Genomic DNA, 14,545 nt, shown 5'->3' with positions numbered 1-14,545 from the left:
TTTCTATAAAAAGAATGCTTTATTCAAAAATAGGGTCTTTTCAAAAAGAGAAAACTCTTATGTACAGTTACTCGGTTTAGAAACAGTCAAAAACACAGTAAGAGAAATGGAGATTCTAAAATTATGACTGGAAACATGCGATACCGCTGAAGTCTCTCCCCGCCACATTTCAGACATTCGCGTTTGTTAAGGTGGTGGACTCCTTCCGCCTATATGCCACCCTTCCTGGAGACACAGACATGGCGATAGCTTGGCAGTGCAAAGTTCAGTATGTGATTTAAAGAAAACAACATGGTTACTGCCTCTTAAATTGGGGACTCTAGGTATTTTCTTACAGAGTCAATGTTTTTACAAAGATCTGAAAGGAAGTTTAATATTTTCTAACATTCAAAAGTTTTACTGTTTGTATTCACAAGCAAAATCAGAGTAATTAAAAAAAAAAACCAAAATCAAAACCAAAATGTGACTTCAAAGACATTGCAAGGCAGTATTTTGGACCATGCCTTCATGCTCAGCCAGAGGGGACTCGTTAGTAGGGTGGTGAGGAGAGCCCTGCACACCCTGGTTTCTGAGAGCGCCGCCAGGTCCTTACTGACAGTGATTATGGGAAAATCCAAAGCCTTGGCTAGCTCACCAGAGTTCCATCTTCAGAGACACCTCACTTTCGGCTTTGGTCTATACAGTCCTAGCCATCCTGACCAGGAAGAGAGTCAAGGGAGGAACTGTGTGCTGCTTTTTAATTTTACATTGCCTAATAATCAGAGAAATGCTGCAGCCAATAAAGATCACTCATTTACAAGTAAAAATATACAACACAGGCCATAAAAATAATGGAACTCATGAAACCCAAAGCCTAGAACTTGATTCAATGAAAATGATAGGAACAGCAACTCTGAGTGTTTTCCGCGATCTTTAGTAATCAAACTGCACCAGTCCCTTCTTTTCCTTCCATTTCGGGTGGACTGGTAAGGGCTGGTGCTTTCTGGGTCATTAGCCACGTCATTTCCTCTAGGGTCCCCTATCCAGTAGACCCCCAAATGGTCCTTCCAGTGATATCTCAGGGATAAATGCAAACTGCCTGCCAAGAGTAACTAACTGTCAGGTAGAGTTAGCTGTCATTCTTCACATAAATACCATCTGTAAAGAATAAAATGAAGTTGCCAATGAACTTAGATGAGGCAAATTTACAACGCTTTTAACAAAAACCATTGGCCAACTTCATAAGGCCATATATGGAAAGATTACCTATAAATCAAATTGTCATCCAACACATTTTAATAATTAAATAGTTAAATATGACACTGGATCAAAAATGATCCCAGATTGTGAAAGGACTAATCCCATTAATCCCACAATTTAATGAGGCCATCCCAGCCACACGTGATGACCTTGGACGTTTCATGGGGATGCCACACTGCACCTATGCACACTTTATCGTGAGCTTTAAATCGACTGTAGAGTTTTGTGGTCTTCCAGTCCCAAATGTTTAATTTTCCATTTCCGTCTCCTGAAATCACATAGCTGCAACAGAACGAAAACAAATTGCAATTACTCACACACCGTGACCTGGTGAAACGGACTGACAGACAGTGCCCGTGTTTTCACCCTAAGAAACGTGAAGGTACAGAACGCAGAAGACAAAGTACACGCGCATCTGCCGCTGGCCATCTCCAGTCCCTCCCCTCCGATAAGCTGCCAGCCTAAGAGCAGGAATGTTACTTTTCACCAAGGAGACAGGACGAGTGCAGAGGAACCTGTTTCTCAGGCAGCAGTGAGCCTGCTAGGTACACTGAGCTGCAGTGAACTTCAGCTTTGGCTTCGATCTGCACTGCACATGTCCAAGGCTGAAGCAGAAAGAAGAATCTGAGGCCTCATTACCATGCTAAAGATAGAAAGTCACAGGATGTCTGAATTCCTTCTACCTATATATTTTTAACTAAGAGGAGGAAAATGAATGCAGAAATTTCACTCTTGTGACCTAGAAATATCCAAAAGCTACATTTCTGTTTTCAGTGTAGACAAATTGAAGTCTGTCCAACACTGTGATGGGGAATTCTCCTGGTATCCATTCAACCACAGTGACACAGAAAAACAGAGAGAAAGTCACGGTGATGCAGACAGAATGGATTAGGTAACAGTTAAAGGCATAGGCCTAAGCAGTATTAGAGACTGATGAAGGCCCTACAGAAAAGCCAAAATGTAATTTCCATAGCTTGTTCTTCCCTTTATGCCTGCCCTGTCAGTTTGAAAGAGTACCCAGTCCTCGAGCACTGACACGGGTCCCAGTGGTTTGTGAACAGGAAGGCGTAACTTACCTCATGTCTGGAGAGAAGTCGACCTGACAAGCGTAGCCTGCTACCATGTGACCCTTGAAAATTTTCTTCTTATTTAATCTGAATCTGTTCTGCGCTCCAAAAATTAAGATTTGGTTATCCATTGACTGGCATGCGAGCCATTTCCCTGTAAAATGCAGTAAGTGGCATATTTGAGAGGAAGATTTAACTATTTTTTAAAGTTTATTTTACATACATTAGCTTTCATTACTTTTGTGCTCAAGTGCTTTCTGATAGCAGAAAAGTAAGTTCTTCTGGCACTGGGAGAACACTCAATCAGGCACTGGCAAGAGGTATTTTTACCTACAGCACCGGACCCCACTCCCGTGTTCCCATTGTCTCAGAGAACTCCTCACATGGAGCTTTGACTGCTTAAAAACAAGGAAACAATTCCCAAGCTTGGAGCCAACAGAATTAAGTTACTAATAAAACATGCTAAGTGGAATTATTTTATAATGACTCCAGACAACAGAACTACAGAATAGACCTATGGGAAGTATCAAATCAAAGAGGATTAGCAAGACCGCAGCAACTATTTCTCAGAGGGTGTGCTGCTTTATCTACCCTGGAGTCTGCAAGCCCCAGGCCCTAAATACTGCTTCCTAGCATCTTAGACACTTGTAAGAATTACCCAGGAGACAGTCCCAGCACTGCCTATGTGAGGGGAAGACTTGTACATCATGTCTGGAATCCTAATGACAAAGGTACATACGGGGACTGACAAAGTTGTACGTAGGGCTTGTTGTTTCTCTAAGAATGACAGGGTTCTTGTCAACCATCACTGAGCTACCACAGAGGCAGACAGAGGGGAGGGTTCTTCCTGTCCTAGGTCTGCCCCCAGAATAGCTCTGAAAACACTCACTTTACATCCCCATCAGAGCCTGACAGTATCAGTACGCCTGCAGCACAATTACCTGCTACTTAAAAGACAATGGATTATCCAATAGGAAACTGTATTGACTTTTTGTTTTGTTGAAGAAAATCTTTTGCAGATGCAGCTTTCCCTCCCACAATCCTCTGTACCCTTTCTTTTCAACTTGGGCCCTGCAAAATGGCTCCCACGAAGAGGGGTGGAGAGAAGGGCCTCTGTCATCAACAAGAATCCATCATTAGGGCTGGAGAGATGACTCAGTGGTCAAGAGCACTACATGCTAAAGGCCCTGGTTCATTTCCCAGCACCCACATGGCAGCTCACAGCTGTCTGCAATTCCAGTTTCAGGGGATCTGACAGACATCCTCACACAGACATACATGCAGGCAAAACACTAATGCATGTAGGTGGACACACACACACAAGAACACATCATTAATGCTCCCAAGTGCATTCATGCAGTGAGTGGGCTGCATCAAGTGTGACCCCTGGGCAGTCAAACAAAGACAGAAACGTGCCATGAAGGAGACGGGGCTCCAGATGTGAGCACCAGTAGACACCAGCTCAACAAAGCTGAACCAGAGGGATGAAGTTCCGCATCAGATCTGTGCATGTTTATCCAGAGTGGAATGTGGACAAGGGCTCAGGCAAGCTCTGTACTGCGGTGACCTATCCCTGCTGCCCCAGTCAAACCTAATGGAAAGGAGCATGAGCATGAGGACTGACCTGAGTGTCAAATAGGGCTGCAAAACTGCTTTAAAAGCCCTATTAGAGGAAAATCACTAAAATGTTCTCATTTTGAAGAATCAGACCAAAATTTCCTATTCCCTTGAGAGAAAAGTTCTTATTAATGATTTATTGAACCTTATTTGTGTTGGAAGGAAAATTATTAAAAACTAACAAACAAAAAACAACTGTCAGAAATCCCTAATGCTAACTGTAAATCACTGACTCTTTTATTTTTTCAAAACAAGGGAGTGGGTGAGGTGATTCACATATGAGAACCAGTAATTACTCCGGCTACTGAAAAGGTTTCCTTACACAAGTATGGCAGCATCCTGATTCCCTGCACAGAGTGCTCCAGTTCCTATGACTCCAGCAATTACTCCGTGCCTTAGAAGCTCATTTTAGAACACGTTCTATGTTCCAACTCACCATTTGGAGACAAAGTCACTGCAGGCATTGAGTGCATGCTGGGCTCTGCTATGTACTTAAAATCCACAGGGATATCCCTAAAAATTGAAAATAGCATACATGTTAGAATGAGTAATTCGCCAAAGCACGTTCAGAAGAATTACCCAAATGTACCCAAACACAAGCAACTTGCTTTTCATTGAACTTCCAGGATGGAGTTTATTATTAAAAAGCTTTTATTTTACAAATGACTTTCCATGAAAATTATAATGGTGTCAATAGTTCTAGTTTCTAGTTATGGGACTTAAACTTTGGCCCTTATTACTAAATATCCCTTAATGATGAACTCATCTTAAAAGGTACCATGGGAGGCAGAAGAGGATGTCTGAGCAAGCCTACAAGGAGCGTTATGTATCCCCCAGCCGACCTCACCTCATTACCCTGCGAGCAGGGGGAGTGAGTGTGGAGGGCAGAGCTGTAGGACCCGTGTGCTACCTTCACCCGCCCAGAAAAATGACCCAAGCCTCAGAGATTAAGGGCTTGGAACCAAGGCTCTTTTCAGTTTACATGGAAAGTATTTCTAAAGTGTATAGTCCAGGACAAAAAGCAAAATATAGAACAGTGAAAACCTCATCTGACAAAAATGCCTCAATATAAAACAAAATTCTGAAGTATTCACTTAAATGAAGAACCAAATGTACTAAGTACCTTTTCGTTTTCATTATATTTTTATAATAAAAATTACTTGGAAATTCTGAAAGGGGTTATGACATGGCTGCTCCGTCTGTGTGGGACACGGACTCTGATGGTCAGCACGGGGTGAAGAGCGAGTGCAGTCTTAGGGTATGATTCAATACCGACAATACTTTGCTTAACTGGAAAATAATTACACTTCACTTCATGTATGGATTTCTCTGTCATTTACCCAACATCCAGAAGGAACAGATGGCCAGGGAAGGACGGGAAGTGACGTCACGTTTCTAAGCGCAGTGAGAAGTGACCTTCAGAATGACCCTCCAAGTTTTTAAAGAAGATTCATGCCCCCCACCTTTGTATTTATCACTAGTATGTAGTGACTCTTATAAGATGGATTGAAAGGGCACTTTCTAAATTAATCAACCACACCTTAGGTCCACATCTCTAGGAAGCACAGCAAGTACTAGTGCCCTGTGTTAAGGACTCCAGATACAATCAGCTCTAGAGCAGCGGCTCTCAAGGGTCGGAGAGTCAAGTGACCCTTCACAGGGCCACACAGCAGATATTTACATTAGGATTCATACCAGAGGCAGAATTACAGTTATGGAATGGCAATGAATAATTTTATGGTTGGGTCAGCACCACGTGAGGAGCTGTGTTAAAGGGTCGCAGCACTAGGAAGGTTGAGAACAGAACTGAATCTGCACTACCCTCGGAACTTCACATTTCTGTGAATTCCTGCTAGGCATAGCTAAACGTCATAAACACAGAACCATTTTCCTACTTAGATACTGTGATTCAATTGTAACAAGGTTGGAACTGATTTCAGATCATCTGGTTTGGAAATGAACTAACAAGTCTGTGGCATTTTAAAGCTAAAAGATAAACAGCAATGCTGATTCATTTCTGTATTATTTCCTTTAAAAAACATTTTACCAAAATAAAGACCTTTCGTTAAAGACAGAAAGAAAACCGCCACGCCTACTGTCATGTTTTCAGATGGTTCTCAGGCCACAGCTGCTGGTATCGACCATAACCCCAGTTCTCCTTCTCAAGGGCATTAGCTGTTGTTTGTGTAGCACTGTGACAGAAAGCCCAGCTTCCTTTGGTTGTTTTAAGTTTTTATTTTTATGTGTGTGGGCGTCTTGTCTGCATGTATGCCTGTGCACCATGTATGTGCTTGGTGCCTACAGGAGACAGAAGAGGGCATCTGATCCCCTGGAAATAGAATTGTACAAACTATCCTGAGCTGTCATGTAGGCAGTGGGAATTGAACCTGGGTCCTCTGGAAGAGTAGCTGGTGCTCTTAACCACTGAGCCATCTGATTCTTATCCTCTATTATGGCGCTCTTCTACAACGAGGTAGAGGACACGTAAGTTTAGAAAAATGCCTCTTGCATAAAAAGCCCCAGAGCTGGGAACTTCCTGTGCCTGGGCTCAATCTTGATGTGAGCTTAAGGCCCCTTCTCCTGTGCCAACGGCAGAATCACCAGCGATTACTGCAGCAGAGGCTGCAGGAGCTCCTGACAGTCTCGAGCTGTTTGCTCTCTGTTAGCAGATGCAAGTCTCCCCAGTCATTCTCTCAGCCACAGAGCCACAAATCCAAGTTCTGGAATCAGTCTGACCTGTCATTTGAATTTTGACTTTTTCACATCCTGTATCACCTTAGGTAGATCACTTAAACTATCTTAGTTTCCTTATACAGAAGGAACGAGAAAAAGGCTCCCACCCCACATAAACACACCTATCTCATGAGACGGCTTTGCACATGAAATCCAAGAGTTTGTATAACATGCTTAGCCTAGTGACTGACACATACATAGAAAGCGCTAGCTCCACACCTGTAATGTCATCAATGACAGACCACGAAAACAGGTGATGCCAAACAGACACCTGCAGCACGGCATCACCGGCAACAAGACAGCAGTGTGCCTTTCAGCAGAGTTTCCTAGGATTCCAGAGGGGAACAAGGATGCTAACGTGGCCACCTTAAGTTAATCAAAGCATTTTGAGAAAATACAAGCATCCGATGTCCTCTAACTGGTACAGCACCTCAATATTAACCACCTTCTTACACCACTCTGCTTTCAATGATGGAGCTGGAACAGCATCGAGAGATACAAATGTCTGAATGTTTAAGCAAAATCAAACCACTGACATTTCTATCTGTCACACACACACGCACGCACACACACACACACACGCACACACACACACACACACTGTAGTATCAGGCTGGGGAGACTGTTCAGTAACTAAGAGCGCTTGCTGTACTCTTGTATGAGGACCTGAGTTCAAATCCCAGCACCCATGTAATAGCAAGGCACGACTGAGAGGAAGACAACCTGGCATCCTTCTCTGACCTCTGCACACATGCGGACGGGATGTGCAAGTGCGCACACACCATGTGCATATGCCCCAAACTAAGCTAAACCATCCAAACAAAAACACTGGTGTTCACATCATATTTTCTGTAGAAAACAGCCTCCTTCCTCCTTTCTTTCACTGTGGGTGTTGCGCTCTCCCACTGAGTGCTAAATCTCTTAAAAAGCACCATTTCGGATGGCAGACCTTAGTTTCAAACCATGACCCATAAGGACGAAACTGAACGTTAAGATTAGATACAAAGTACAGGCAATGTCCTTGGGGGATAATCTCGAAGGTTATAGTGTTGGTGTACAAGTTGCATTAAATCTGAAATTACCTCGATTGCCTTAACAATACCGAGGGCCTATTCGGCCCACTCGGGTTTCCAGGGGAGTCAGTCTGAACAGGAAACCCTGGCTGGGGCTCAAGGCTGCTGGCTTTCTCTTAAATTACAGCTTCTAGGGGTGGAAGGGAAGGTGCACTTTTGAGTCCTTGCAAGGCTGTGGTCTCCACTGAGCTGTGCTTTGTGACTATAAAAACAAGCTGGGTTCCATCCAAGGACTGACTTTAATAAGAAAGATTACCACTTACTTATTTGCAACTAAATCATAAAACAATCATAATACTTAATGAAATCAGCTTAAGTATTTTTTTTGACTTTAGATAAACTTTTTTTGGATAAAAGGAAAAAGTATTCAATACATTCTGATTATATTCAATAAGCAAAAGGCCTGTTTAAAGCTGAAAGGGAGCAATTTATAGCATGAATGATTACAAAGCAGGCGTTAAAGCTTGGATTTGTTCGGAGGCCAGGATATTTATGTGTGACCCCGTCATCCTGCAAAGACAAGTATGATATCTAACAAAGAGTGAGGGGCCAGTGAGAAGACCTGGAGGGAGGGGCTGCCGTGCAAGCCTGAGTGTGGTCTCTAGACCACCGTGAAAGAACACTGACTCCGCAGAGCTGCCCTTGACCTCCACATGATGCAGTGAAACAAAGCCAACACATACACATACATGCATACATATAAGAAACAAGAAATAAAAATAAAAAAGAATGTGTAAAGCCATGCTAAGACAGTTATCACGACCACAAAACCAGCAGTTCAAATCCACGTACTTTGAAGGATTCTCCAAAGACTGTGAAGGATAATATGTTTAGATTTCAATTTCCAAATTGTTGGCACTTAAATAATCAAAACACTTTGGCTGGAAAAATAAGCAAATAGCTGCACATTATCAGGCTTTGACTTCAGCTATAAATTTTATTTTGTTATGTACTTATTTATTTGTTTTATGAAAGTCAGACATTTCACCGATGGAAACTCACCATTCCCAAACTCTTAGGCTCTTATCGTCAGATGTACTCACAAATCTTCGATTCTCATCAACAAAAACAATGGTGTTGACAGCTCCCAAATGCCGATCATATTCCTGAACAATCTCTCCGCTGCGGATGTCCCACTGTGCAGCGACAACAGAGAAGGTACAAACAGGTGAGGACTCACAACAACAGCAGACTATACTTGGGAACCTAATGATTCTAGTGTCCCACGCCCATGAACTGACTGCTTCCTTCTAAGCACATGTGAGGACCCTCAAAGTAGCCAGCATCAGTGGTGGGTGCTCTGTTCTCTTTACCAGCCCTAACAGATGCACTAGAAAGAGGCGTACCTGCACGATCTTTTTGTCAGACATCCCAGCCACAAAGAGATTTTGCTTGTCTTCATCAGGATTGAACTTGACACAATAGGGTACTTTTCGGTTTGTAAATCTTGATATACACTGCCCTAAACCAAAGAGTCAAATTGAACAAGAAAAATAAATTTCATTCCTAAAGGATGACAATGGCATGTCTTAGAAGTCACGATTTAATGAATTTTGAGGAAGGGCAGCTTGCTTGCTCTTAAAACCACTACAATGGTACTTTTCATAGATTTTTTAATGGTTACAATTTATTTTTTCAGGAGTTGGGGAGATGGCTCAATTGGTAAGAACACTTTCTGTGCAAGTAAGCGCTTGGGCTTTGATCACCAGCATCCTGTAAACAGGTAGGGGCTCTGCATGTCTGTAAACCCAACACTGGGAGGCAAAGACACATGGGACCTTGCTGGCCAGCCAGTGTGGCAAAACTGGTAAGCTCTCAGTTCAATTGAGATCCTATCTCAAGGCAATAAGGTGAATACACATGCGCGCGCGCACACACACACATACACACACACACACACACACACTATACAATTTTCCCAAAAGTAATGCACCACTAGTTACAGAGATAGATCTAATTACATCAATCCATGGACTATTTTGAGCAGCAGAAAACGTTAGGGTATAAGCCAGGAGAGTGTATGTCAGATGTGAAGTTGGGTGAAGAGTTAGAAACGAAGAGAAATTACTGGCGTGATCATATCTACAAAGTTAAGAACAGGCATGGGGCCTATGGTGACAGACGCTCTGTGGTTGCTGGAAGTGGGTGCACACGAGGAAAGGGCACAAAACTCCACCACACGCTGCAATGCTCTATGTATTGATCTTGACAGTGTTTAAAACACATTTGCACAAGTTTATTATTTAAAAAAATTGCTGAACACCTGTGCACTTAATACTTTATGTGTACCTTAATTTCTAAGAGCTGTAGGATGGCTGCCTTTTGTCATGTGGACCCTAACCCAGTCTACACACTGACACAAGGGTGGAGGGCAGGCAGGAGCAGCTCGGCTGCTCTCCAGAGGATGGCAATGTGTAGTCAGAACTGAGAACTGTGACAAGCAAGGTGAGGGACCTGGGCTGGAGTCACTATGACCTTGGATTGAACCAATTCTGCCACTTACTAGACATATGCTTCTGAGAAGCCTATGCTCACGGCCAGTTCTTCACCTGTAATGCAAGACTAGCACACACCTCATATGGGTGTGCTAAAATCAAATTCTATATACCAGTATATGCTTAGCATAATCAATGTCCAGTAAACATTATTTCTTATGATTAACTTGGCAAAATTACAGTTTTGTTTTATTTTGTTTTCTTTTTCCCCCAGACTGGGTCATGCTTGTAGCCCAGGCTGGCCTCTAACTCATGGTCTTCCAGCCTTAGCCTCCTGAATGCTGGGATTGTAGCTATGCATCTTTATTCCTGATCCTACAAGATGTTTTCTAGTAATTCACAATTATACCACTGGTGCGGGAGAATTGTCTGTATTCTGTCAATCATGTTTTAAATAAACGCTGATTGGCCAGGCAGGAAGTATAGGTGGGAAAACCAGACAGAAAGTAGAGGTGATACAATGAGAACAGGAGAATTCTGGGGAGGAGGAAGTTGATTCCTCCCACTCCTGCCCAGACCACTGAAGCAGCAAGATGTGATCTGCCCTACTGAAAAAGGTACTGAGCCACATGGCTAAAATAGATCAGAATAATGGGTTAATATAAGATACAAGAGTTAACAAGAAGCCTGACCTAATGGGTCAATCAGCTTTATAACTTATGGAGACCTCTGTGTGACTGATTTTCTTTGGGGCTTGCCGGCTTGTTGGGGTACCGGGCGGGACAGAAACCCCAACTAGCCAGCTCCTCATGTTATATACCACCACAAAATATGGATGCAATTAATATTGTAAACTAAGTAAAACCGACTGACCCATATGAGTTCAGATCTACATTATCAATTTGGGCAATTAAATTAAATTTGCTTCTGATCTATGCAATGCCTATACTAGGAGATGTGGGGGAATAAGAAGATCATTAGACAGGGAAAGCACCAATTATACAGACAAGCATCAATCTACACACACACTTGTGCTATCAGCTGATTTCTCACTAACGAGAAGCAGCAGATGGAGAAGGCACCACTTCACAAGAGGGCCAGTCAGTCTTCTGAGTCCACAGATTGATAGCTCAGGAGAGTAAGCCGTGCGCACTTACCCGTCTCGGTGTCCCAGAGCTTCAGGTACCTGTCATAGGCCGCACTGAGGAACTGGGTGCCTGCGGTGTTGAAGCAGATGTCTCTCACAGCTTTACTGTGACCTAGAAGCAGAGCCACAGAAGCTATGGTGAGATCAGTGCTCCCCGGCATAAGCACCACTGAGAAGCACTAGGCAGTGACCTCATGGAAGCTGCCAGCCAACACGTCAGCCCCATCTGATTTACCAGCACTCTGCACACAGGCTCTGGGGTGACAGTTTGTCTTCCTTCAAGAGTCTCTGCAGGTGGTTCTCACGTGTTACATTTTGGTAAGAACTCAGGGAAAAGGCATAATTTTAAAAAATTGGTCGTGGCATTTTTTAATATGCAGTGCACACACTGATGACTAACCAGTCAAGAATTTATTGAGATCTAAAGTTCTAATTACTGCCAGCGAAAGAAATAGCTGAGATTTTGGGGGGAGGGGGCGTCCCTCCCATATTGCTCACCATGTTAGAGGTAAAAACAAAGTGTTCCAAACCTCAAGTGCAGGAGGTTGCAGCCCTTAACCAGTAATTGCCTGTTTCTGAGATCACATTATTTAATTCCATAAAAACCGATTCAAAACCATGATGTTACCTCTATTTTTTAAAAGATGTTATCCTGACATTAAATTAATTTCAGGGCCCTAATTACTCTTTCCTTGGACGTCAAACCTTGCCAGACGAATGAATCTTTTCAAAGTTTTTTGAGAGAACTAAGATGTCGTTAAACAAAAGCAGAAACATGCCTGTTTCTCACTATGACCAAGACACAATGATTTCACATAAACTGTCACCCGAGGGCTCCATCCCGGAACCACCCCTACCACAGAACTGCAGCTAGGCGGGTGCAGCGGAAGCGGAAGGAGCAAGGAGCAAATGTGAGCACAGCAACGAGCAGCCGCCCCCCCATCCCTGCAGAGTGGCTGTCTGTAGAGAATTCCAGTTTCCCCCTGAAGAGTTCTGGCAGTATGGGTGAGGCAGAGGAGTGGAAACCCGCTGCATCTGAGGGGCATTTTAGTCCCCTGGACACAGTGACGGTCTCCCTCAAAGTCCTGGGTGCTGGCGTGGTATATCGGTATGTTCGCATAGAGCGCCCACACCGTTAGCAGAGCATGGGAGAACAGACTCCCACTTTAATCTAAAAACAGAGCCACTGTGGCCCACGGCACTTCAGTGCGCACAGTTAGATCTGGAAAAAGTAACAGGAGGCGACAAGGACAGAAGAGTTTGTCAGGCTACGCTGGCACAGTCTGCTCCCTGTGGCCACTTCTCATCCTCACTCCCACTGTCTCTTGCACTTCAGCTGCTCCCAACCTCCTTCTAAAGAGTCACCTATGGCTCCTGCTTACTCTCAGACTCAACAGTCCAAACCTTACATTCCCATCCTTGCTTGAATGGCGCTACCACTCTCCTGGCCACCTGGGAGGTGTCTAAGGCCCTGCCGTGGATCACTCATATCCTGTTGCTGAATCTTATTAAATTCTTTCTCCTGTCTCTGTGCTTTAGTTCATACTCTCACCATTTTGAAGAGAGACTAACAAAATAACTGTATAAATTTCTTTTCTTACTTCTAGGTTTGTCTATCAAAGTCTATTCCAGATTGCCACATAATCTTTGTATACTTCCAACCACATTACTTTCCAGAAAGGGCTGTCCAATGGCTCTTCCCTGCCACCAGGATTCAGTATCCTTCATTACTAGCTCAGCTGGCTCTCCACAGACTGGTCTGCTTCTACTTTTATCCAGTCTCGTCCCTCTCCTATACCCTGGAAACAGTTACCACACGTTCTCATACCAGTTTTGCTTCTGCTCCTCTCACTTCCAAGTCATCTCTGCCTACCTAAGTGTTTACTCCTTCATGACTCAGCTCAGTAGACCTGTGAGTCCTTCCTTCACATCAGGGCGGTGACATCGCTGCTACTGATGTTATCTTTCGTGCAAAAGCTTTCCTAAACAGATTTATAGACAGGGAGAAAGAGAAATATTACCAATAAATGTTCTTAGACAGCGCCGGTCTCCATAAACTTCCCATAGCTGGAAAAAATAAAAAACACATGAAAATGTAAATTTTTTTCTATATGATGTTAGAAATTGAACCCAGGACCTCATGTACTCTAAGCCTGTGCTCTGCCACTGAGCAAAGCCACTAGCCCTGGGGATATCAGTCTTAATGAAAGTTTTTATCAATAACAACAGTCTTGTGCTAGCTATGTGTGTATATACATCTTTTGTAGGCACAATGGATTTAATTACTAAATATTGACTAGTTTGCCATTTTGAGTTATATTTTTGGGATACACACAGACACACAGACTTTATACTTGGAGAGGTATTTACAAAGTATCAAGAGGATTTAGCTATATATGGAGTTTATCTGGGTATTTTTATTTTTCCTACTTTTTTTCTGTACTTTACGTATTTTTCTATGAGGAAGAGCTTTTACTTTTGTAACAAACTAACTGTAAAAGAATTAAGTGTTATAAGAACTGCCGTTATGTACCATTTTCATACTGAAGTATTTAAAAAGTACTTTTCTCATATAGAATCTACATGAAAATATTATCTATGGCTCGTAATGCTCATCATATCTAAAGCAGATAAATACAAAGACTTCAAAACTAGCATCACTCTTGTCTCCCTCAAATTCATCAATGTTGCTAGTGCTCTAAGATTGAAAGCATTTTATGGTCCCCCAGTGTCAACCAGACAGAAGCCTCAGGTCCTGAACATGCCAGACAAGGACCTCTGGGACCTGTTCCCTTGCCTGGGACTGGAATTATTGTTTTTCCTCAATATTTTATCCTCTGGCAACCACAAACCTGCTGTAGGTTTCAGTATTCATCACACTGACTCCTTCTATTCATTTTCCCAAGCAGACTCAACTCTCCCTGTCCCTCCCCTTCCTGGCCTTCCTGCTACGGCATGCTTCCACTACAGCCAGAATGTGCTCCTGTGCCTGCCTGCGTCATGGTTATTTACATCAACGCGGGATAGTTAGGACTTCTAAACCTTTTATACTATAATCCCCTTGCATATCATAGGTACCTATGAAATGCCTACAGGTGTGAGCTACATTCAACTTTGTTTCTTGATCCAAGGGAAGATCATAATCTCAATGAAAGTTAAAGAAAATTAGGAGTTTTCTGAGAAATTGCTTTAGTCAGAGACAAAGTGTTTTTATTACAGACAAATGTTTAAATG

General features: G+C 43.0%; 1 protein-coding gene across 1 annotated transcript in view; it reads right to left on the bottom strand.

The window, feature by feature from the left end:
• Positions 1–14,545, bottom strand: part of Cdc40 (cell division cycle 40) — a 47,713-nt gene continuing 33,168 nt past the window's right edge. Inside the window, exons 9-15 of the mRNA XM_048425132.3 lie at positions 13,333–13,378; positions 11,322–11,423; positions 9,076–9,191; positions 8,732–8,865; positions 4,360–4,436; positions 2,316–2,460; positions 1–1,521 (exon numbers count right to left, since the gene is read on the bottom strand). Of these exons, the coding sequence (XP_048281089.1) occupies positions 1,344–1,521; positions 2,316–2,460; positions 4,360–4,436; positions 8,732–8,865; positions 9,076–9,191; positions 11,322–11,423; positions 13,333–13,378 (798 nt within the window). The 3' untranslated portion in view covers positions 1–1,343. The remainder of the gene's footprint in view (positions 1,522–2,315; positions 2,461–4,359; positions 4,437–8,731; positions 8,866–9,075; positions 9,192–11,321; positions 11,424–13,332; positions 13,379–14,545) is intronic.

The sequence above is a fragment of the Myodes glareolus genome, chromosome 1 (genome assembly GCF_982192425.1).
Source record: "Myodes glareolus chromosome 1, mMyoGla1.1, whole genome shotgun sequence".
Taxonomy (NCBI): Eukaryota; Metazoa; Chordata; class Mammalia; order Rodentia; family Cricetidae; genus Myodes; species Myodes glareolus.
Note: the sequence above shows the minus strand (reverse complement) of the source record. Positions and strands in the feature narration are given on the sequence as shown.